The sequence below is a fragment of the Lichenostomus cassidix genome, chromosome 6, assembly GCF_008360975.1.
Source record: "Lichenostomus cassidix isolate B80296 chromosome 6, HeHo_3.0, whole genome shotgun sequence".
In the NCBI taxonomy this organism is placed as follows: domain Eukaryota; kingdom Metazoa; phylum Chordata; class Aves; order Passeriformes; family Meliphagidae; genus Lichenostomus; species Lichenostomus cassidix.
In genome coordinates, this window is record NC_139487.1 from 15,554,805 (window position 1) to 15,579,205 (window position 24,401).

Consider the following 24,401-nt stretch of genomic DNA (forward strand, 5'->3'; position numbering starts at 1 on the left):
GGAGCATGTTGCCCAGGGAGGTGGTGCAGTCTCCACCCCTGGAGATATTCAAAATCCCACGAGAGAGAGTCTTGAACTCTAGCTGACCCTGCTTTGAGCAGGGGGGGTGGAGTAGATGACCTCTCAAGGCACCAGATGTGCCCATCAACCTCAGCTATTCTGTGATTCCCAAACAACTCTGGGTTGGACAGAAGTTGGAATGAATGACCAGGACAATGAAACTCCTTGGTGCTGCAATAATCATCTGTTTTATGGCACTCAGGTGCAGACGTAAATGGTTATTACAATGCACTTAAGAGTTGGATCCGTTTCAGAAGCTGAGAAAGTAATTCTTATCTCTTTTTTTGTTAAACCTTTTCAGAAGGAAAGGAAACCATGCAAGTTTATTATTTATTTTGTTACTCCTTTCACATTAGTCTGTATTACTTTCAATGAATGTTTTGCTAGACAAATTAAACCCCAATTTAAGATCTTAAAGTTGGTTTTACAGAATTAGCATTTTTACAGAATAAAAGCCATCAATATGGACTACTGTTTTGATTTAAATCTACTACTTTTATAGCTTCAGCAGTACATAACAGTGCTGACACAGCTATATTCAGATCAAACTGTGATAGATATCACCAGGGTGTTCCACGTGCAGTACCAGGAATCCAGCCGTCTTTCCTGCTGGAGCTCTGCAGAGCCCTTAGTGCTGCCCTTAGGAGAGGTGAGTAAGGGCTAGGTCAGTTCCAGGACTCCCTTGGTTTATCTTATTTAGCTCTCACTAAACCTCCAAGAGCAGCTGTGTTCCAAAAGGCTTATTAGAATATATCAGTGGCGGATAAAAGGAATGATGTGATAGCGGATAAAGTTCTTATAATCTCTCAGAAAAGTCCCACGGTTCTCCACAAAACTCTCTTAATTGCTTTGTCATTTGTGCTTCTTAATGTTTCTGGAAAGCCACTCTGAGGAGTCAGAGCATTTACAGGCGGGGAGATGGAAATTGAACATCAAAGGGTCCCTTACCAGGCACACAGACCTGCCAGGCCTGCATCTCAACCTGCAGTGAAGTAGTGGCCTCTTCCTGGCATTTATAATGACAAAAACTGTGTGCCTAAATTCTGGATGAGGATGATAATATTCTTCCTTTAGAAAGAATAACCTAAGAAAGCACCCTGTGTGGACAGTGGTGACTAGGCAGGAGGTGGCTCACTTTCTGCACTTACAATATTATGGAAACCAAATTAATGCCATTTTAGCTGGTGCTGCAGTTTAATTTTCAATTATCAAATTGCCCAAGTTTAGTTCAGCTTTCTCTTATGGACTTTTTACTCAGCAAAGATACTATAGATGATGTGCTGGAGAAAGGAACAGCTAGTTCTGGGCACAGTGTTACACAGAAGAGACGTAATCTGTACTTGAAAAGGCTGCATAAAACATTGACCTGTCACATTTATGCAGCTACTTAATTTTCCAATCTAGGGCAGCATGACTGCAAATTACATTTGCCTGCTGGTTAGTTTGGGCAGCTGCGACTGTTCTGCTTCCTTGTGCAGAGAAGAGGGTTGTACTTTACAAGGAGAACTTGGAAGCTCTCAAGCTGAGACAAACCTGGCAGTTTGACTAGGAGCAAACAGAACACTTTATGTATCTTGGCATAAACAAATACTGCCCTCAGATGTTCCCTTTCAAAACCAGACATGGAGAAGTATGGAGGGGGTTGTTGCAGTCTCTTTGAAACTCTCTAAAGCTCAGTACATGGCACTGTGGCTCTTAAAAAATTTACTTTGGGTTTCATAGTGGCAGTATTATAAAATAAATATATAATCTGCGTATTTTAAAAAATAGCCATAAATTTTAAGAACTCACGAAAATGTTTTCTGTGTTTGTACTGTGGACCATGTTTTGGCTCTGGTTTTCTTCACTGAAGACTCAAGTTAGCAGCTGCTTCTGCTGTTCAGAGGTAATTTACCAGTGACTGTGCAGCCAGCCACAAAACCTGGGGTGGGTGCACTGTGCTGCAGCCCTGCTGCGCAGGAGATGTGCCAGATCTTCCTCTGACACACCTGAGGGATCACCACCCCGGGATGGCTGCTGAGAGACAATCCCTGCTGCCCTTCCACCAGCACTTGTCTGGGAAGGACAGCTCGAACTTCATGTTGGCGATTCATGGAAGTGGCCTGTAAAAGCTGCCTTGGAGTGCAGAGAAGTGTAAGTTTCTTGAGAAGGCAGCAGGCAGCCAGGTTTATTTGCACCTCCCTCTCTAAATTAAACCAAACTCTGAGGAATAGATAAGTGCATTTGGAAAAAGTAACGTCTTAGTTAAGGGTATCTGCTTGGGAAATTTTGCATCTCCAGAGGAAAGATTTAGTAAAGCTTTCAATATAGACTTTTTAGAGGGCTATGCTGATAGAAGCTGTAATACAAGTTTTTTATAAATACTGTGGCACATATTTAATTATTTTCTTGGTTTATAGCTATAGGAGTTCAGATAATGTAAATATTTAGAAATAATTAATTCTGATTTCAACACAACCTTATTAATGGATTTCCCTTACTTTAATAATTGATATAACACATCTAATTTTTAGTTAAGAACAATTTGTGAGACAATCCTGGTCATATTAATCAAATGCTGTCTCCAAGATAATGAAATTCTTACAGCCTCCAGTAGGTTATCATGGACTATAAAATGTGCTAAATTGGATACACGGAAAGCTTGAATTAGCTTTTATGAGGTAGCTTAAGGAAAAACTTAAAATCGTTTGTATGAAATAGCTTGTATCTACCATTTGACATTCTTTTTTTGCTAAAGCTGTAGATTACATTTCCCTTTGTTAAGAGTAGAGAAATAAACACAGATTAATTTATGCAGCTAAGAGATTAATGTGAGCATAAATCTTTCCTTTGAATAGAAATTTCTCCCATTTTCATTATTGGTAACAGCTCAACTTGCTCAAAAGGGGAAAAATTTAGCATTTTTAATTTATTCTGCTTCTTTTACTCTGCACGTTTTCATGGCTAAGGAAAAAGGGGTAAGGAAAAAGGGCTACTCCTGTTTTTCTCTATACCCTTTCCAATTCTCCTGCCCAAAGGCATAGACGGCATTGTTTTCTGAGGGAAAACATACCACGAGAAGGAGGCTAAAACATTGCATCTGCTGATTTCTGTTCCCTGCTAACAGTCCGGACTGAATCGCCCACCAGGTTCCCATCTCCACCGACCCGAGGGCGCGGCCGGCGCGGGCAGCAGCTCCCGCAGGAGCGATGCTCTGTCCCTGCCCACTGACACCCAACACTCCGGGCCCACCGGAGCTCAGCCCGGCTCTCCCAAGGGGCGCGGAGCCCGGTGCGGCGGGAATTCCCCCCGGGACAGCCCGGACAGGCGAGGCTGAGGCGGGACAGGTATGTCGGGGCAGCGCGGGGCTGCCGACCCCGTCCGGGCTGAGCCGTGAGGGGTCCGTGCCGCGGACACACACACGGTACTTTCATTTCGGGCGCGCACATGACGCAGCGACGCCCCGAAAATAACTTGGCGTCACCACTTCGCAGCGTTTTATCGCCTCTGCTAGAAACAGCCGCGGCCTGCGCGGCCCTCCGCTCTCTGGCGGGCTCAGAGCTCCCCCTCCCGAGGCACCGCGGCCTCGCCGCTCCCCCGCACCGCTACCGCTGCCCTCGCCGGGTCCCTCTCGGGGGGACACCGGGAAGGAAGCGGCGGGGCGCTGCCTCCTGTCCCGGCAGGGGCGCTGGGCTGCCGCCGGGCTCGCAGGCAGGTACCGGCCGCGGGAGGGACGGGCCGCCCGGCTGGCTCCAGGCGGGGCCTGGCGGGGGTGAGGGAACCGAGACCCGGTGCAGCCCCCCCGCCCCGCGGGTGCTCGGCGCTGCGGGCGGGCGGAGGGAGGGCGGCGGGCGGCGCTGGGCGGCCGCACCGCATGCGCAGGAGGGCAGGTGTCGCCGGCAGCCCAGGAGGCGCCGGGAGCATCGCGGCAGCCCCGCGTCCTCATGGTGCTGGGTCAGGGTGGAGAGGCTGCTGCGGCAGCGGGCGGCACGGAGCCGGAGGTGCCGCCGGGCCGGGAGGACGGGGCGGGTGCGGTGCAGCCGTGCCTGTGTCCGGCGCCCGGCGTCGAGGCTGCGGGCGCCGAGGAGCGCCGCGCTTGTGGCTGCTGCTCGGGCATGTCCTGGCCGTGCTGCTGCGAGGCACCTGGTGAGGAGGGGGAGTCTGGCAGGCGGGGCACGGGGGCGGTGTCCTCCCGGCTGGGCTGCCCGCTCTCGGGGTGACATTGCCGGGCCGGGGGGGAAGAACGAGCGGCCCGAGGGCACCGGGCTGTCCGCACGTGGCCGAGCGGGCTCGGGCGGCCGCAGAGGGCGCCCGGCACCGGCGCCCGCCCCGCCGCCGGCAGCAGCCGCCCCGCCGCTTCCGAGCCGTGCCCGGCGGCGGCTGCTCGCACCTGGAGCCCGCGGGTCACCTGCGAGCGGCTCGGCCTCGCCCTGTTCCTCCTGTTGCTGTTGCCGTGGGGAGGCAGCGGGCGGCAGGCAGGCTGCTCGGTGCCCCTGCACCCGCTCGGGCCGGTGCCCGCTGCCCCTCACGGCCCGGGAGCGGCACAGCGCCGGGCCGCTCATCCCCAGCGCCGGGCGGCTCTGGCGCCTCTGGGAAAGCGATTATTCCTCGGGGAAACAGTACTTCCTGTTACTAAAGTTTTAAAGTAAGACTTGACAGGTTTGGGGAAATAAAGGTGCCTTCTGCCTGTGTGAACTGCTGGCACTATGAATGCGTTTCAGAGTGCAGTTCAGTAAGTCCACGTACTTGGGACTGTGACTTCCTGGGCAATTCTAATATTGCATTAATCTGAATGTAATCGTTGTTCTGTCCTAACTCGAGTCCGTGCTTCACTTCTTGATCCTTTTCGATTGATAAAGCCACAAACCTATTGTGAAATATGTAACACAGATTTAAACCACAGTAGGTTTAAAGTGGAGCGCTCTTAAAACATAAATGCCATCTTAAAATAACTTCTGAAGTTTTCTGGAGTACTTTTTTTTTAAAACAACTTCACTGAAAATGTGTTTGACTGTAATTGACTTTCCAGCAGAAAATACATTTGTTGGTGAGCTGTGGAGAGGCCAGACTCCTTCACCAGTGAAATTTACATTAGTGTCACTTCTGAGGCAAAGCTTGCGGGGGAAAAAAACCTAGTGTTTGAAATCCTGAGAAACTTGGATTAATTAACCAGAAAGAGTACTTTGGTTTTGAGTTGTCTGTGTCAAAAAGTTGTTGACTGAGTCTATGACAGAAGACTGAATCATGCCTAGTTTTGTCTGCATGACCATGATTAGTTCCAATGCAGGCTGTTGTGCTCCCAGCACTTTACAGAAGTCAAAGAGAGCTGTTCTGCTTTTTATAATGTGGAAACTCTTTTGTCTTTCCTGAAGGTCTGGGAGAATCTTCTTCTTGCTGACCACCTTTCCCATAGCCAGTACTCCTCTGCCTCTGCTACTATTCTTGAGATACTCATATGTGAGAAGTGTGATTTTCTTCATTGCATGCATTTTGCAAGTATAAAAACTGTTTGGAACAAAGCACAGCATTGCACAATCAGAATTTACACCTTAAACAGTGTGCAGTGGGAGGCATTTACCTATGACTTAAAACAGGAGTGGAAAATTCTTTGAAAGCATTACATGTGGAGATGTCCAAGGAGTAAAATTGGGAAACCAGACCTGTAGCCACTCAAAAAAGAGGACTTGGGTACTGCTTGAAACCTTTTGATTTTCAGGCCGCTACATTCTTTCAAAAAAGCATGAGTGCTTGGCTGTTTTGATGGTGTTAGGCTAGTCTTCTGAGGCTTAATATTTTGTGGGGTGGGAATGTTATCTTAACCTAACTTCTCCCTAAAACTTACTTTGAAATAAGTACTGTTCAGAACTGCAGTTCTTGTTTTTGGTGGAAGAACTCGTACCATTTTATTTTTAAAAGGAAATAAAATACTTTTTCCTTGCACTGAGTACATGCTTTGGCAATGCAAGATGTTGATGGTTTAAATTCTAGTATTACAAGATTCTGAAGATTCTGTTTCTCATAGGCTTGATACATGGGGTAGCTTACAGAAATCAGTTCATTCTGGTTTTATTTTGTTCCTTAAAGTCCAAAGCTTAATTCTGGGTATAAGATCATTTCAGTGTATTTTGCTTTAATTTGATTGGTTTTCCATTTCAACACTTCCTTTATTTAGGTTGGCTTCATTCTGTCATAACTAGACAAGCTATCATGCCTGAAATAAAAGTTAATAGTTCTGTTTGTGCTGTGTTCATCCATAAACCAGCCTGGGTTTAGATTTCCCATTTCGGTTACAGGCCAGTCTGATTGCTCTTGCTTTAATATTAGAGACTTTGTTGATTTTGTAGTTCTGTTATGTGACTGTGGATTAGGGCGTTACATAATTCTTGAACGTTTTTTAAATCCACTTTGTTTCATAGTTGGTAGATGTCCTGGTCCAGTGTTGGTTGGTGGTAGTTTTTGTAGTCGCTTTTATGTAAGTGGCTGTTGCTAAACAGAAATATTTCAAGTAGAAGCTGTAACTGGCTTTCAGCTGCAGTGTGGCAAGATTCCTTGAGAAGCAAACCTTTTGCCTACTTCAGGTTCTGGTTGCTGTTGTAAAGCCTGGGTGCCTAAGACTGTCTGCCTTCAGTCTCCCCTCCTAGGCAGTAAGATGCAGTTTCTCAGCCTTGAGTGCTGATCTCAAGGAGGATCAAAATGGTTTGTGACAAGTTTTGTTAATTTAAAAAAAAAAAACCTCTCAAAACCATACTTAGTTGCTAAGCAACTTGCAGCAGTACCCTGCTGATTATGTTTTAGAGGATCCATAAGGCTCACAGGCTGCCACGCTAATGTGAGATGAGGCACCCTTTTATCAAAACACTGCCTCTGGGACATGGAGTTCTTGCTCCTATCTTTAGAGGGTGTCACAGGAGAAAAGGTGACTCCCAGCATTTTATGTAGACAGAGAAAAGATAGCGAGGTAACGTCCCACTCAGATTTTTAGATGGGCTTTATTTTCCCTGGTGTTCACTTCTAGGTTCAGTGGAAAGACTGTTCCTTTTATGCAACAAAGCAATAACAAAAAAGGCTGATTTCCTTTGAGATTGCTGCTGCTGACCTCAACACAGTTCTCCCTCTCTTTGCATTTTTTTTTTTTTTAATAGTTCAGGGTGGAGAAAATGAGTGGAACGAGGAAGAGTATGTTGCTGAAAAGAGCCTGAGGCAAGGAGGAAACTTGGAATAAAAACATTAGACTTGAGAAACTTTCAGGAAGGGGAAGTCTGATAAATAAGCAAAAACTAAGGTCTTCATGGAATTATGATAGATGTTAGGCCTTTGATGTTTTAACATTAGTCGCTTAAATTTATTCTGCTTAGAAGTGTGTATTTGATGCCTATTTGAAGAAAATATTTAGATTCTTACAGCAGGATAAAAATGTTATATGAAACGTCGGTAGGTCTACATCAAATTTAGGGTGATTTAGCTGCAAAATAAACAGGAAGTATAACAAAAATTATGTTCTGCACACAGATTTTACATGTATGTATTTGTGAGAAAGGAAATTAATTTTTTGCTTAGGAGCCTTAGTTAACTAAGCAGCTGATAATAGTTTCCAAGATAATAGTTTCAGAATCTGACCATGGCCTATTTTGTAGTCAGTTGTAGTTATTTGTCCATGGGCAGAATTGTGACTAGTCCCTATAGTAAATCACCCATACTAGTCTGATACCTACAAGAAGTAAAGCCTACTAACGTGTAGAAGTGTGATGTTTTGTATCCCAGGTATTACAGTTCATCTCTTATATGCTGTTTAAAAAAAAAAGAAAAAAAAAAAAGAGACCCATGGCGGTCAGTGAAAAGTATTTTCAAGGTAGGTCTGGAAAATACATACAGTATTTGCATTTGTTTCTTTGGTTCCCCTGTTCTCCACCACAAAAATCGCTACAGATGAGTGGAGCACTGCAGTGTGCAGAGCTGCCTGATCAGAGAAGTCTTCTAATTGGTCCTTATTAACTGTAGTTTATCTGTTGCAGGAACAAAGAAGAAAGCTGCTTGCCCAGGACTTGGTCTGTTTTATACCATACTGTCTGCCTTCCTTTTCTCAGTGGCCTCTTTATTTCTTAAAAAAATAGAAGATGTACATTCAGTGGAAGTGAGTGCATTTCGATGTGTTTTCCAAATGGCATTTATTCTTCCTGGTTTAATATACTACAAGTAAGTGTATAAAATGTTTACATTAGAAGTTATTTCTTAAAAGTAAATCTAGAATTATCACTCAAATAAGATTGCAGTGTTATTTTAGTTTGGACTTCGTTTGCGTAACTGCATTATTTTAGATTAGTTGATATTTTCTTAATACAATTCAGAAAACTGAAAATCTTTGACTCCCTGAATGGTAGAGGTTTCTGCTAGGATTATTGTATCAAATGCTTTCATTTCTATGAAGGGGAGATCTTTAAAAAATAGAAGGTAATTTGTAGGTACTCTTGGGTTATTTTGCGAGCAGAAAATTAATCACTAGAAGAACAGGTTCTGGACTCTGAATGTGATTGGGGGTCATGATGGAAATAAATTGGTCTGGGATCAGACAGTTAAAAATATCTGGGTATTAAAGTCCCTCATCTAGAAAGGTGTGTACATATTTAGATGTGTTTGGATGTTAGTCATGAAATAAGCAAGACAGTGACATTAATGTGACATTTCTGTTTTTCAGAACAGGGTTTTTGGGACCAAAAGGTAAAAGAATTTTTCTTTTCTTCCGAGGATTCCTTGGCTCTACTGCAATGGTTCTTCTCTACTATGCTTACCAAGTCATGCCACTAGCTGATGCCACTGTTATAACTTTTACCAGTCCTGTTTTTACATCGTTGCTGGCATGGATCTTTCTCAAAGAGAAATACAGCCTTTGGGATCTTCTGTTTACTCTCTTTGCAGTCACTGGAGTGATTCTTATTGCTAGACCACCATTTCTGTTTGGGTCACATGTTGCAGGGATTGAAGGAAGTTACACAAATCACCTTAAAGGAACTATCGCAGCTATTATAAGCACGTTATCTGCAGCTTCGACTTTTGTTATACTAAGGAAGGTGGGAAAATCTGTGCATTATCTTTTGTCAATTTGGTATTATGCAGTCATTGGTTTAATTGGATGTGTTATAGCGTTGTTTGTTTTGAATGAATGGCGTTTGCCACATTGTGGTAGAGATAGGGTTTTTCTAATATTAATAGGCTTGTTGGGGTTGGGGGGTCAGATATTTCTCACAAAAGCATTACAGATAGAGAAAGCTGGACCTGTATCAATAATGAAAACAATGGATGTGGTGTTTGCTTTTGTTTTACAAGTTCTTTTTCTCAATCATCTACCAACTTGGTGGACTGTGGGTGGTGCCCTTTGTGTAGTAGCCAGCAGTTCCGGAACTGCCATTCGTAAATGGCGACACAGTGTGAAAAAAGCTAAGCAGAGGGAAATCTAACAATATGGACGCTAACTCATTACAGAAACAAGCAATCTTGAAATATATATAAACACAATATTTATTTTTATTTATTTTAAGTATCCCATTTACCAAATTGTAGTACCAAATTATATCCCATAAAGTAAGTTGACTTGTTTTTTTAACCAAAATTGAAGATGTTTTAGCAATTGATGAGATATATACTTTCCTTTCTTACATTTAGGCATGCTAATATGAGGAGTAGAAAGATACTTAAAAGTTATTGCTTCCTTTCAAAAGTGGACAGTATTTATTTTCCTAAAGTTCCTGACTCTCCACTTGTTTGACTTTCTTTATTTTCCAGAGCAGTGGAATTAAGTCTCCAAGACGTAATACTATTCTGTGCTTGATTACCACAGGGATTGCAGTACAAAAGTTGGAAAGGAATGAAGAGTTAATAATCCTTAAACAACCAGCTTTTATAGAACAGATAAAACTTGTACTTCTACAAGCTTTCTAATTAGTATTTTGCACAAAAGAGATGCCAAATGTAGATTTAATTTTAATTTGGATTCTAAAAGAACAAAAGCAATTTCATTTTTCCAAGTAATATCAAGAGAAAATTAACTTGTGAAAATTCTCTATCAGCTTTGCTTTTTTTAAAAAAAGAATTTTAAGTATTTGCACTTACTTTACAGACATAGTGAAACAACCTAATCACCTTTTTTGTTTTTCAAATGTGATTTTCCCAATAAACATGTCTTTAGTTGCTGCAGTCTCAGTGATGAGAGACAACAGTTAATTCTATACCACTCATAAATCAGCCCTTTCTCATGGTATGGAATGCTGCGCTGTAGCTGCACTTTTCTTTATTCTATGCAAAAGGTTATATATTTTAGGTATTTAATATAGGTTATATTTAATGCTGCTTATGACCTTTTTTAGATTCTTCTATACAAGAGTTCTTTATGAGACCAAGTTTATGAGGCCTTCATAAAGTTAGGAGGATTTGCAGTAAATCATTTGCCTGTTTCCTAGGAATGTGCAAGAGTTCAATGTCATAGCAATTTCACAGAAAATGCAGCTTGGCCAAGGTCATACAGAGATTCTATAGAATAGGTTTGAGGAGAGCTTGGTGGAAGGATGAAGCTATGCATACACATCACATTCAGGCATCCACACTACATCAGACAGTGCTAGCGGGCAACTTCAATCCCACTTCTCCAGCTGGAGGCTCTTTTAAGTATGCATTTATCACTTCTCTTACACATCTTCTCACTTTTGTAGGCTTTATCTTGAATGTAACAAATACTAAGAAAAAATATTTGTGTTACTGATCTTGGCATCCTTCACATTTCAGGAGGACTAAATGTTTAGCATCAGGAAGCGGGATTTTCCCAAGTTCAGCCTTGCATACTTTTGGGTCTTGTCTCATTAGGGTTTAAAGAAGATTTTGACTTGAATCTTTATTTGGTCCTTTGTATCATGAGGGGGTTCTTCAGTTATTTACTCTACTGTTTTTCCAAAAGAGTATGCTGTGTTCTCAAAATCACTAAAGATAGTGGATGTTTTCTTATTTTGATTTATAGATGTGTGGTCACATGTCTTTTGTTTTGCCAAGTAGCATTGCATCCTGTCAGGGCAGATCTAGGAACTTCAGTCCCAAAGGACTAGAATGCATATAGTAATTTAGGGTCAGAGTATCATATATTGAGTTGGAAAAAATAAGGTCCTGTCAGGATCATGGAGTCCAACTCCTGGCCCTGCACAGGACACCCCAAGAGTCACACCATGTGCCTGAGAGCATTGTCCAAACACTTCTTGGACTCAGACAGGCTTGGTGCTGTGACCTGTTCCCTGGGGAGCCTGTTCCTGTCCCCAGGCATCCTTGGTGAGGAACCTTTTCCTGATATCCAGGCTAAGCCTCCCCTGATGCAGCTTCATGCCATTTACTCGAGTCCTGTCACTAAGCATGGGGAGATCAGCACCTGCCCCTCCACGTCTGCTATGAGGATGTTGAAGACCTCAGTGAGGACTCCTCTCAGTCTCTTCTTCTCCAGGGTGAACAAGCCAAGTGACCTCAGCAACTCCTCATAAGTCTTCCCCTGCAGACCTTTCACCATGTTCGTGGCTTTTCATAAAGCTCTCTAACAGCTTAATGCCTTTCTTACATTATGGCACCCAAAGCTGCCCCCAGCACTTGAGGTGTGACTGCCCCAGAGCAGAGCAGAGCAGGACAATCCCCTCTCTTGCCTGGCTGGTGATGTTGTGCCTGATGCACAACCCCCAGGACAGGGTTGGCCCTCCTGGCAGCCAGGGCACTGCTGACTCATGTTTAACTTGCCATGGACCAGGACCTGCAGGTCCCTTTCCGTGGTGCTGCTCTCCAGCATCTCATTCCCCAGTCTGTCTGTTGCCCTGCTCCAGGTGCAGAATCTGTCACTTGTCCTTGTTAAACTGTTTAGTGATTGCCCAACCTGCTGATTTATTGTGGTATCTGCAGGGCCTTCCTGCCTTTGAGGGAGTCAGCAGCTCCTCCCAATTTAGTGTCATCAGCAAACTGGGTATTCCTTTGCATATGCTTCAAATTAATGATGTTGAAGAGAACTGGGCTGAGGATAGAGCCCATTAATGACTGGATGCCAGCCTGATTCACCCCATTCACTGGAACTCTTTGTGCTTGACCCATGAGCCAGTTGCTCACCCATCATGTAACACAGTTATCCAGCTGTGTGCTGGACATTTTGTCCAGAAGGATGCTGTGACAGTATCAAAAGCTTTGTGGAAGTCCAAAACAATTACGTGTGCTGACTTTCCTAGATTGACTAGGTGGGCTACCCTGTAATAGAAGGAAATCATGTTTGACAGTCAAGACTTGCCATTTGTGAAGCCGTGTTGGCTGGGACCAATGACTGAGTTGTCCTCCAGGTGTTTTTCAGTACCTCCCAGAAAAATCTTTTCCATGTATCTGGATGCAAGGAGCTGTCTTAGCGCAAGTTTCTGTAGGTAAAAGCAGCACCCTGAATCTGAACATGTTTACGGATATGAGCAGATTCCACTTGAGTGATAGAATCAGTTCCTGCTTACAGCTGTCTGTTCTCTGCTTTTCCTGAAGGCTGAAGCTCAGCTACTGCTGACAAGGTCAGGAGTAGTATGAAATTGCTTTACTATCTGTTTAAAACCTCACGTAATAATAAAATTCCAGTTTGCCACCCTTTTTGCTTAATACTTGAAACTGTGAACTGGGATTGTTTTTCTGCTGCTTAACCGTCACTGCCATTGAGCAACAGCTCTCAGGGGAGGGAAGGAAAACAGACTGCATTTTTTACTGCTTCACTTCATGTTTAATATGCACGGGTTTGAATTGCCACTTACAAAGGTGTGGTTCCAAAGCAGTTCAGATTGATGTAAACTTGGATTGTCAGCTAGCCCCACTCTCTCCTCTTGGCTCAGTGATTATGTGGTTATATGATGAACTACCCCTGGGAGCTGATCCAGTGCTTTTTAGTAAGGTTGTTGGAGAGGGCAAAACCAGTAGCCTAAACCTGATGACAGTGTAAAAACATTAAGAACTAGAATTAGAGAATAGTTTAAATTACAGTGTATGACTGCTGTTTTTTCAGTACAGAATAAAAATGTGGAAGCTTACATTAAAAAAACTCCTTAGCCCATATTATTTCAATGAATCTTGTTTACACTTGCTAGAGAAGAACAGGCTACTGAAGAAAGGATTGTTTTCTTGCCCTTAACACATAAGTAAATGTAGAAAATACACTACATGACCAGAAATCAACATCTAGATATAGTGATTTGTAATTTTTGTCTCAAGTTCTTGCAGAAACTCTTTCAATGTATTTCCATACCTCTAGTGCCAAAACCCCCAGATGACTGGGTTTTTTTCTTTGTTCAAGCATACAGGATTTCCTTATGGCTTCTTCTGCTTATTTCCTCTTGCTGTTCTTAAACCTTCCTAAATATTTAAGTTGTTAAAATAATAATCTAAGCCAGATCCTATGTTGGAAGATGTATGTTTTGGAACATTGTTTTGATTTTGGTCCATCTTTTAGAGAACTGTTTAACTGGAATGAGAATGAAGGACTTGACTAGGGATTCTCTATCCATAAAGCATGACAAGCTAGTTTCTGTAATTGGCTTTACTAGATGATGTGGGTAATGAAAGACACTTAAGCTTTAATTCTTCAACCACCTCAATTTAAAAACTTTTCTTCCTCTCAAATGTAGTTTGAAAACCTAAATATTAATTGCAAGCCATAAAGATAATGAAACTAGGAAAGTGGGTACCATGATGGGTTTTCTTTTTTGAAAATATTTCTTAAAATTTCTGTTAAGATGGTAAAACTTTTCATCAAAGCTTAACAGGTTTAGAATCTAAAATGAAACTGGCTGAGCCTTGATTCTTTTAGATTCTGATCTTTTTTAGCGTTCTAATACAGCAAGTTTCTCAGGGTCAAAAGTTATTTTTCTGAGCTTTGAGTGAGAAATATATTGGTATTCATTGTCTGTAGTGTCCTGTTATGTCTTTGCTTTAAAGTTTGATAAATATACTTTTCTAATAGAAACTCCTTCCTTTGTAATATGATGGAATATTGTTGCTTTGCAATTGCTTTGTTATAAAGTTAAGTTTCTCTTGAATTTCAACATATTCATTCAATGTACTGATTTCAGTGGATTCTGAATAGAAAGAGTAATAATTAGTTATTGGTTATTTTGCACAGAAACATAACGTAAAAAGATTTAGTTATTACTGATGCATCATAAGTTTGGTTCATGTGTTCTTTACTATGCAAGACACTGTAATTCCCTGTGGTCTTCAGTGGGACTTAGTAGCCTTAAAGCCTTATGTACCCAACTCTTCTGTAGAAAGCTGATGGCTTTGTACTGTCACTGTTCAGCAGCCAATTTCTTTCAGGTTAAGTTGGTTGTTCAATGTATGCTCTAAAAGCCCTTTAAATAAATCTACACCAAGAATTTGACTAGCTCATTGTGTAGGCAAGGGTGGTCTACATAATCAAAATGGATTTCTAGCATTTGCCTAACACCAGGCATGAAGTAACCTCACCATAACAGCGCTGGTGATGTCACTAGTTAAATGTGTCATTTTTAGTCTGAAACCAGACTCCTAATTCCAAAATGTGTTCCATGATGGTCCTTCCAGAATTGGTAATGACAAAATGGATCGTACTTGCCTTGATCATAGTTTAAAATAAACAACTACCACCATGGTATTTTTTCTTCCTTGAGCTTTTGTTTAAGAGCTGTCTGTTGGAAGAAGGTATATTTCCAGGGAGGCAGCCTTTTTAGAGGTATTTCCTTGCTAACTAGTAGTAGTTACCCAGGAAGAGTCTGTTTTTTAGTTCCCTAACCATGCTAGGCTCATCTGTGGCATCAGCCCGACAGGTAGTAAAAACATGATCTCCATCCCTGCATGGATTCAGCGTTGGCTGTGCTGACAGCAGATGCATGACACTGACTTCAGCAGGACTTTGCAGCTACCAGCAGAATGTTTTTGGGGTCATAACTGCCTACCCATCCAAAGAAAAATTGTGGCTTTATGTTCCTGCAGATGCAGGTGACTTCAGGGTGGAACATACATAGAGTTCTATGGTGATAACACTTCTGTATATCAGAATGAGTAATTTCCTATGTTATGTGAATTGTTGTATGACAAAAAGGGGGTAAAAATACCCTCAGCAGTAATTAAAGGATTTTTACTATGTCCTATATCTTGTTAAATATATGTTGAATTATATGTTTTGTAGAAGTTACTGGCTTTGTTATGTAGTAGTATATTTTTATAGACGATTCTTATATATTGAATGTTAAAAATATTTTCATAAGAGATTTATATTGCTTGTTGCTAATAAAATGATCCTGATGAATTAATCTCTGGTTTTGCATTGATCGGTGGAATATAACTGAATGTAGTGATTGTAAAACTTTATGAAAGGACTGTTAATCAAACAGTCCCTGGTAAACATTGACCATATGCCTCAAATTCTGCTAATATTAGCATGCCGCATTACTCTTTATGCATTGCGACCAGCTAGCGATAAAAGGAAGCCTCATCAGCTTCCATACATTAATTTCTTAACTGGAGACACTGTAGCATTGAAAGATCAGTAAAGTTAAATTTGCCACTGTATCCAAGTGGCAGTTTATTTCTGTGGATTTTTTTGTTCTATTACTGTACATCCCAATTAGAATTCAGCTCCTGTCCCACTTGTCACAAGGTGATACTTAAATCATCCTTGTGCTTCCCATTATCTAGTGTGTCAATAATTAATTTTTCACCAAAGAGGAAAAAAAATTCATTTTTGGTAAGTATTACAAAAAGATGGCTAATTTTTATTATCCTTACAACAGTGCTACTTCCTACAGTGTTGTCAGTTTTTTTAAGGGGAGAAGATAACAGAAGTGGATTTCTCAAGATTGCGCTTGACAGCTTCGAGAGGAGGTGACAAATCTATTTTTCTGGGTGTAACTTAGGGAAAAATAGATGAGGGGCTATGAGTTACATCATGGGGAATTACTTGCAGCCTATCCAGCATCCTCTTCACTTTGTATGCTCAAAAATTAATTAATTGTAGGACAACTCAATGCTTTGAAATAAAAGGAAAAGCAAGGAATTTCCAAGAGATCTTACTGAGCCAGGCATAGGCAAGGGAAGACTATTTGTGATAGAAACTTTGCCACTTTGTCTTGGCAGTTCTGTGTGTTCTTTGTAACAGCTAAAAATATATAGTAGATAGTAATTAAGCTTCAAGGGAAGGGGGGAAGAGAGCTTTTTTGGATAGACAGTATTAAAATTTAAGTTATTAGTGACATAGCATAAGAGACAAGGGCTATTACTCTATAATGAAACTCGAAACAAAATTATAGAATTATGCTATTCACTCAAAAAAATAAAGGAAAAGAGATCAAAGGATTTCAAATTAAAAAACATTCCCATTATTACTTGGAAAACAAACTTCACTGAAGTTACAAAATACTTATGAGCACTGCAAGTTATCCTCTAATCTGATGAAGAATTCTTATAGTCCTGATCTCAGGAAGTAGTACATAAGATAAAATATGCAGATGAACTCTTCAAATAGGTTCAGTCCATTATTCTTCAATTAGCTTTTATTGAACTGTATTTTCTGACACTACTGAATGGATTTCATACATTACCCTGTCAAGGAGCAGTGAATTCTAGAAAGGATAACAAGAAACTAATTTGTCATCTGAGTTTACATACTGAACAAAGGGAAGAAGAGATTTGAGTTCTTTCTCTGCTGGAATGAAGTGGTTTTGGGGTCTTTGTCAAAGAGGTGGAAAGAAAACCTGTGTTTTTTGGCCAGAGAGTAGGAAGTTCATTTTCCTTCTGTACTGTGACTGTTCTGTCGGCAGGTGGGGCTGTCTTTCTTAATTCATTCCTTAGGGTGTAAGATTAAATCCTCTTAAAAATCCAAATCCACAGATCTAGACATTAAAAGCTTCAGTACAATGTGATGTACGCTGTATAGATATTAAATTTAACTAGGATTCCAAATGCTATTGAAGCCTTTTATTGGCCACACAAAATGCTGCTCAGCAGACCCTTGAATAATCTCTTAAATTCTTTTTTCTGATGTTTTAAACTGCATCCTGCACCCCCCGCAGAGTAAAAGATTCTAGATGGTGCTGAAGGACTTTGGGAATGCTCTCTAAGATTCTAGGGAGCAAGGAGAGAGGGTCTGCCCCCTTCACGTGAACATCCGTGAGTTGGCAGGGATCTTGTGCTGAAATTGGACATCTTATCAGTAATGATCGTACTGGGTATGGTGCAGTCTGGGCAAGTAGCATATATCCTAAACATTATTTTAAAAAAAATTAGGGAGGAATACTAAGTACAGTCTAGCTGTTTAAATTCGTTGTGGAAATTTGTGGTGAGCTAGGATGAATTTAGGCTACTGGTTCTAATGTTGCACTGAAACAGATCACATATGCTGTCTGAGCAGTTGACCAGCAGGTTGTTATTGTTGCCTGCTGTTTTTTTCCTGTTCAGCTGGGGCATTTAAAAAATGTTCCACTCATAATTTTTATTTTGGGGGGGGTGAGACCCCTACATAGTTTCTGAGCAGGTTCTTGGTGCAGGTGCTGAGGCAGGGAGGCCTTATACATCATCTAGTACCTCATCCCCAGGCCCTACTGACAAATATTTCCAGTGCCAGGGTTTCCCAGTCAGCACAGGGCTATGGACAGGAGCAGGTGTGCTGGTAGAGCCTCTTCAGGCAGAGCAGCTGATTAAATGAGGAAGTTGTGCGAGCTTTCGAGCATAGATGTGCCATACTGTGCCTAAATTTTGGTAGAGTTGGGAAAGGTTGTACCAGCTTAAGGGAGAGAAATATTAGAAAGGGAGGAGGTGACATGGCTAAGGACTACACTGAGCTAGAAAAGATACTTGTCAACATGTTTTCCATTGGAAGGTTGGCTGGAGTATTTTTTGCTGGTGTTAACTGGCACTGTTAGATGTTGTTCTACTTCCTAAGAAGTACTGGACAGTTTTTGGGAAGCTGAGTAATGTCAGAGGAGAGAAAAACCTTTTTAATATTATTTGGAAAGGCTACGTGGCAAATCCATTTTATTTTATAAAAATACACACAGTGCACTGTGAGTCAGATATCAATGTTTACTTTCTTGTTTTCCCTTTAATACTTTATTTCTTAAAGCAAATATTCCTTTATATTATCATAAAAACTGTTCAGTCTCTACTGAGTTTCGATCAGGAAGTGAAGGAAAAAGCTGTTTGCTTTTAAAAAGTAAGCCTGATTGAGTTGGGGTTTTTTTAACTTTGCCAGAAATATGTCAATCAATGCCTTGTAATAGATATTTGTTGAATTTCTTCATTAAACATCATCTTTATGTAATATGAATAAGACCCTATGTTCTGCTATTTGCAGCAACATATGTAGGGAGCCCATATGAAAACACTCAGCTGATGTTCTTTATTCTTGCCATGTGACAAAACATTTTTTCGTTATTAAAAAGGCAGAGTAGTAACAAAATACTGTGGTCTGAAATCTCCCATGGGAGGACTGCAAGTAGTGATAGCCCTGTCTTTCCCAGAAGCCTCGTTTGCTTGTGTGATTCATCTCCCTTTTCTGCTTTACCTGCCAGAACTATGTAGCTGTATAACCTTTGCAGTTTGTTAGTTCTTAATTTGCAAAAAAGGTGGCTATTTTCAATTTATGATGTTATCAGCACAGTTAAGTTGTTTTTTCAAGGAAGGAAGGAAGGTGTGAAACATGCATATATAATTAAGACAAGCTATAAACTTTACAGACTAGCCATATTTTCTGCATCAACAGGACTTGTAAATTTTAATGTCAGTGTCTTATCATAAATCATCTTGACACAGCTTTACAGAACAGCCTCTTGTATCTCCTCTTCTCTTAGGAGGGGGAGGGAATAGGGAGAAAAGGGAAAGGAAAAGTCTTGGGGAAAATCTTTGTTCTCTCACTGGCAAGTACTCTGTAGCAAAGCTGTCCCAGTGAAGTCTGTCTGTGTGATTGGGTACAGATTTAAGGAAGAGAAGGAACAGTTTGTTCTCTGCTGATTATATAAGAATACCCTTAACAGCATGCTGCTTGCTTCAGATTACAGCCTGTATCCCATGATTAACATGGAAAAAAATGGGAAAACTAGAGTTATACCCACATTTCTATTTCTTTATGATGCCTTTTTTTAAACCTGGAAACCTTCGGCTTAAGGTAGTGGATGCTACTTTATTTTAGCCTGTAGCTCTCTGGAGGTCAGTTTTGATCCAGAAACTTAAATACTGCTTTCTTCAAGAGAAATATATTTGCCAGTTTGATTCTGCTCTTTAAAATTTTCTAGAGGATTCCAGTTTTTCCAAGTTCTCTGATGCCCACAGATGTTTTTGTAGCATGTTTTTCTAATTTGCCTTTTGTCTCCTTGGATATTTAGAAATTAATTTCAGTATTAAAAACACTTTTGCAGTCTTTACTGATCTTTTTTGTGACAAGACAGATTTCCTCTTTCATATGCACACTTAGAAATATGATCCAGGTAGGTGATTAATGAACAAGCATTATTCACGTTTCATTTGTCCCATTTCAATGTTTTTAGTGCATTAGGTACTTCTAGACAGAAGCGTGAAGGGTTACACTGCACTTTCTAAAACTGCAGTCTAGATCTCTTTCTCTGAAGCTTAATGGATATGTTTAGGCCCCCAAATTCTTACATAGCTCATCCCATGCTTACAGACTATTTGCTGTAAAGAGCAACAGCTGCTTTCAGTACGCCAGTAGTGCTTAGACTCATCTCTCAGAGGTGAAATCAATGGGGGGTACTATGGTTGTGCTCTCAAGGGGACAGGAATAGTGGGTGTGTAGTGAGGGTGCACAGAAAAGGGAATACAGCACCACAGATCAGTCAAGACTCTGCAAAACTCCTAATCCTTCATGTAGTGAAGATTAATGTGGTTCGAGTTCATCTTATGCTCTCTGTCCCCTCAACTGCTGCCACCGATGGACAGTTCACTGGAAAGCCAATCACATTTACAATACACTGGCAAGTGAGAAACTTGGCCACAGGAGATATCAACACTGTACTGTCTTCAGAAATGTTTGATATTAGGTTTGGACAAACATTTTATGAAGTTCTTTCCATACCAGCCCCATTCACAAACCATTTGGTTCTTGAGCAGCAGTTTTGCAGTTACAATCTGGAAGGTAACTTTTCTGCACATGATCTTATGTCATTAGTTTAGAACCTGGTGGTGCTTATGTACTTTATGGTGCTTTATTATTCACTTTTTTACATTAACTCTCAATTTTGTTTTTATGACTTTTGTGATCATTTCAGGTGTACTTTTATTGGTATGTTATCACACTTTGAAGAACTTTTGACTAGGTTGTCCAGGATTTTCAGTATTAAATGCTTCATAACCACATGTATTTATTTTGTTAGCCTTAGCATATATATGACTCCAAGTTGTAATTAGTGACTCAGTGTTAAACTGTACCAACATGTCTATAAAACACAGCATATGGATATCTTGATGAAAGGAAATTAGGAGATGCTGCTTTTATAAATCTGAAAGCTGCAGAGCAGATGTGGAAGGAATTACTGCAAAGAATCTCAACTGGCATATAAAACAGAAGCTGAACTTTATTTTGGATTTATTATAAAAGAAAAAACATTTTGCTAAAGTTCTGTTGTATTTAAAGTTACATACAATTGTGTTGTTCAGGACTAGCTGTGAAAGTATGTGCACTGATGTGACAATGGAACAAGGCAATTTTTTTTTGCTTTAAATATTTAGTACTAGAACTTTACAAGTGGATTGTAAAATATGTATTTTTAGAATTTTCAGTAAACTTAATAATGTTCCATTTTGGGGGAGAAGGCTGTAATAGAGTTAATATCCTTTTTTTAATTTAATGAGCAAAGAGCAAAGTAGTGATTACCCATTTTGCAGTCTGATTGTCTGGCTTCTTCCATGGAAAGTCCTGGTCATAAATGCTCCTTTTTGAAGAACTATTAACCACAAGCATTCCTGTGCTCTCATTTTCAACACCTAATCAGTCAGCCTGACTTTGTAGAAAACACTAGATTATTATTTACTTACCTCTTATAGATTTCAGCAAAGCACTGAAGAGCTTACCAGGCTAAAACATGGTGCTGTTACAGTGCTGTAAGATTTTACTAATTTTATTTTCCTTTTAAATTAATCTCTTAGTGTAATGCCGCATTAAAATTTCAGAGACTTACAATACACAGTGAAAACACTACAAGATTTTGAGTTACACTTTTTACATAGAGGGTACTTGGAATCACCCAAAATGAAATACATTAAGAAGAGGGAAATTAAGAAGAGGGAATTAAGAAGAGGGAAACACTAACATTAAGAAGAGGGAAATACTAACATACTGGGTAATTACATGTTTCCTAATATGATTGCCCGTTGTGTTGACACCCAAATTTTTCAACTATTAAAAGAAAAACAAGCAGTTAAAATATGTTATGGGTTTAAATGTTCTGGTTGGTTACCTAAACAAATTCTTGTGTTGGTTCTTGAATTTGGTCAAATGGCAGGTTGCCAGTAAAGGAACTGAATGGCATTAAATTCATGAGCATTAAAGACAATAGAGATTTTATAATTTACTACATGAATAACTCATTGTCTTGGCTGCTCTTTTAAATGGATAACAGAGCACAGGCAAGCCAGACAATTTGTTGCTTTGCAGATGAATGCAACCCATGAGTACAATAATGGGTATTCAAACTAAAGACACAATCATGAGGCACTAGAAGAACTACCTTTTGGTGAAGCTCCCTTGAAAATGTCAGTCAGGATAAACAAAACTAGAAATACTCTTCAACAGGATTAATCAGGTGAACTTGAACAGTTAATGACATTAAACAAATACATGTAATAGTTTAGATCAATCAGGCTTCATTGTTTTAGATGCTCAGGACAATACTCCATTCTGGTTGGACCATGTAATTTTATGCAAGAAACCACACGTTTTATCATTATAAATGTATTAAGGATTTTACTGTGTATTTGAGGAACTTGAAATCTAAGACTATACGAGGAAAGTAATAAAGCAGGCTTCTCAATACATTTTCATAATGACTGTATAATTTGACCTTAAATGAAAGTGCTAGTTACTTACCACTTTAATATTGCTAATATTTATGTACTCTTATTGACCCCCAAGTTCTCATAGATGAATCAATTAATAGCTATGTATCTTTCAGCTTCTGGGGTTTTTTTAGGGAGACTCAACCAAAAATTATGGTATAGTATTCAATTTTATTAAATTTATTAACTTTATTCAATTACTAGTATTAGTACTTTGATTTTCATTGTCCCTGAAGTGTAATATGAAATAAACAAGAGTTATTGCTCCAATGTTTTGAGGACCTGCATTCTAATATATTCTCTAACTTAAAAGGTGTCGTAAAATAATGGCATACTAAAAACATAGCTAAGTTATAAAATGGGAATACAGTTAAGGCATAAAAGGCTTTCTTTAATTTGATCTATATCAGGAGCTACTTCATTGAAATGTAAAATTCCTCAAACTAAAGCTTGTGTAGGCAAAAAAAGATAATGCAATTATTCCATATTTATAATTAATTATCCCTATCAGAAATGTTCTGTCCTAGAGGTATTTTTTAAAAGTGTGTTACCTGTTTTCAAGTTTACTACAAAACCTTTTGTATCTCTTCCAAAGACTAATTGGGGGATGACTTTGTTAATGATTTGAAAGTCAAACAGCTGATGTAAATCCAAAGCTCATTGTTTCAGCTTATTTGTAACTTTTTTTAAATCTAGTAATATTTTTTTTCCTGATTGAAATGTCAGAATTGTCTTTGAGCAAGTACATTAGACTTTCAGAATTGCCTCCATGACTGCTGATAGTTATAATAGTCAGATGAGCAAAACTGACCTCACATCACATAAAGTTAACATTAAGTTTGAATATACTTGTAAAGCTCCTGGAACATTCGTAGAATGGCAAACTTCATAAGAAACCTCCAGTCCAGAGTTAATAATTTTTAAAAAACATTCTGAAATTCAAGTGGTTTGTCCTATGTATGTATTTAATTTTTTATTTATATATGATTTTGAGTCAGTATAGAAGTTATTAGGATTATTTATCTAGCAACCAGAAGCAGCCTCAAAATCTGGCTCCTAGTAAAATAATAGTCTTAACTGAAAGTGCCTTTCTGTTAGAACTGTTTTCATGGGGCAGAATCCCTTTATGACTAAAGGAGGGTTGTGCTTTATAGAGAGAGCTGAGGTGCCCTGACAGAGCAGTTGCCACACTGCCTCCATGGGCTGTACTTCTGTAGAATGATAATTGGTTTATTGAATGCGAGAATTAATTGCAGACAAGGCCTGCGTGTTCCTTCACAAGAAAATTGTCTATCCATTAGTAAATCAATGAAATTTTTGCTGTACTGAAACCAGAGTGCAGTTAAGAAAACATTCTCAGTCCTTACTTTCATGTGTTTCTAATTTTCTTTTAGAATTTCTGTTTGCATTTGTGCAAGCGTGTGTGCTTTTCTTTAGTCCTAGCTGAAGGGTGAATTTTGGAGCAAAGCCCAAGGAAAAATCTTCTGGCTATTTTTTTTTAAATTAAAATAATATTTTAAGTGTTTTATGTAATTTGTTAAATAAATTGTTTGAAAATATTGCTATATAATATCATGATTTAAAACAAAATATTCATTTTTACATTACACTGCAGGTTTTAGGCAAGTGATACATAATTCAGACTGAGTGCAGAAAAAAAAGCCAGATATTCTTGAGTACTGATGCTACCACTGTAGTTACTTTTTTCCTGATGGGAAAATTGCCCAAGCAAACTCACATTGCTTTAGTTTCCCCATCTGTATAATGTGAATAATACCATCTCACAGGAATGTGTGGAATTTAATATTTATGCATCACTTTGAAGTTCATCTCTAACTCAATTCTGTAACCCAAACTCCAAAATGCATGGTTGGTAGAAGACCGTGAGACACATCAATATTTTCTGGAAGTCCTGCATTTTTCTCTACCTATAAATGCTGTATTTGAGCTGGATGTGTTGTCTTTCTGTATCGCCAAGCCTGATGGAGCAGTAGGGTACAATGTGATGACTAACAGGGAGTTCTCATGAGAACAGGGTAGACACTGATGTACAATTAGAGAGAAAACTGAAGCATTCTCAAGGCATTCTCTGCTTGGCTGAGAATGTTAAAAAGAAACCATGACCCATGAGTTAAGTCCAGCAAAAAAAGATGTTCTTCATCTGTATAACACTGAGGTTGCCAGGCAGCTCAAAATTCACTTCTGCAAAGCTCAGGTGTGGCAGTCCTCCAGAGAAGGTGGAGTTCTGGCTCCCTGCACTGTTTTCCCACCTTGGGAACAAATTTGAAGAAAGG

The 24,401-nt window shown here is 39.9% G+C and overlaps 1 protein-coding gene across 3 annotated transcripts; it reads left to right on the top strand.

Annotated features, from left to right (window-relative positions):
* Window positions 1-3,601: 3,601 nt before the first annotated feature.
* SLC35G1 (solute carrier family 35 member G1) lies at window positions 3,602-15,356 on the top strand. 3 transcript variants are annotated; one of them, XM_085065237.1, is made up of 4 exons: window positions 3,602-4,185; window positions 8,052-8,232; window positions 8,732-9,104; window positions 9,817-15,356. In XM_085065237.1, the coding sequence occupies exons 1-4, from the start codon at window positions 3,984-3,986 to the stop codon at window positions 9,970-9,972; spliced, it is 912 nt and encodes a 303-aa protein (XP_084921363.1). In that variant the 5' UTR covers window positions 3,602-3,983; the 3' UTR covers window positions 9,973-15,356. The 3 variants fall into 3 exon arrangements, with proteins under 3 accessions (XP_084921363.1, XP_084921361.1, XP_084921360.1); XM_085065235.1 differs by having other exon boundaries at window positions 3,603-4,185; window positions 8,732-8,754; window positions 8,953-15,356; XM_085065234.1 differs by having other exon boundaries at window positions 3,887-4,185; window positions 8,732-15,356.
* Window positions 15,357-24,401: the final 9,045 nt, after the last annotated feature.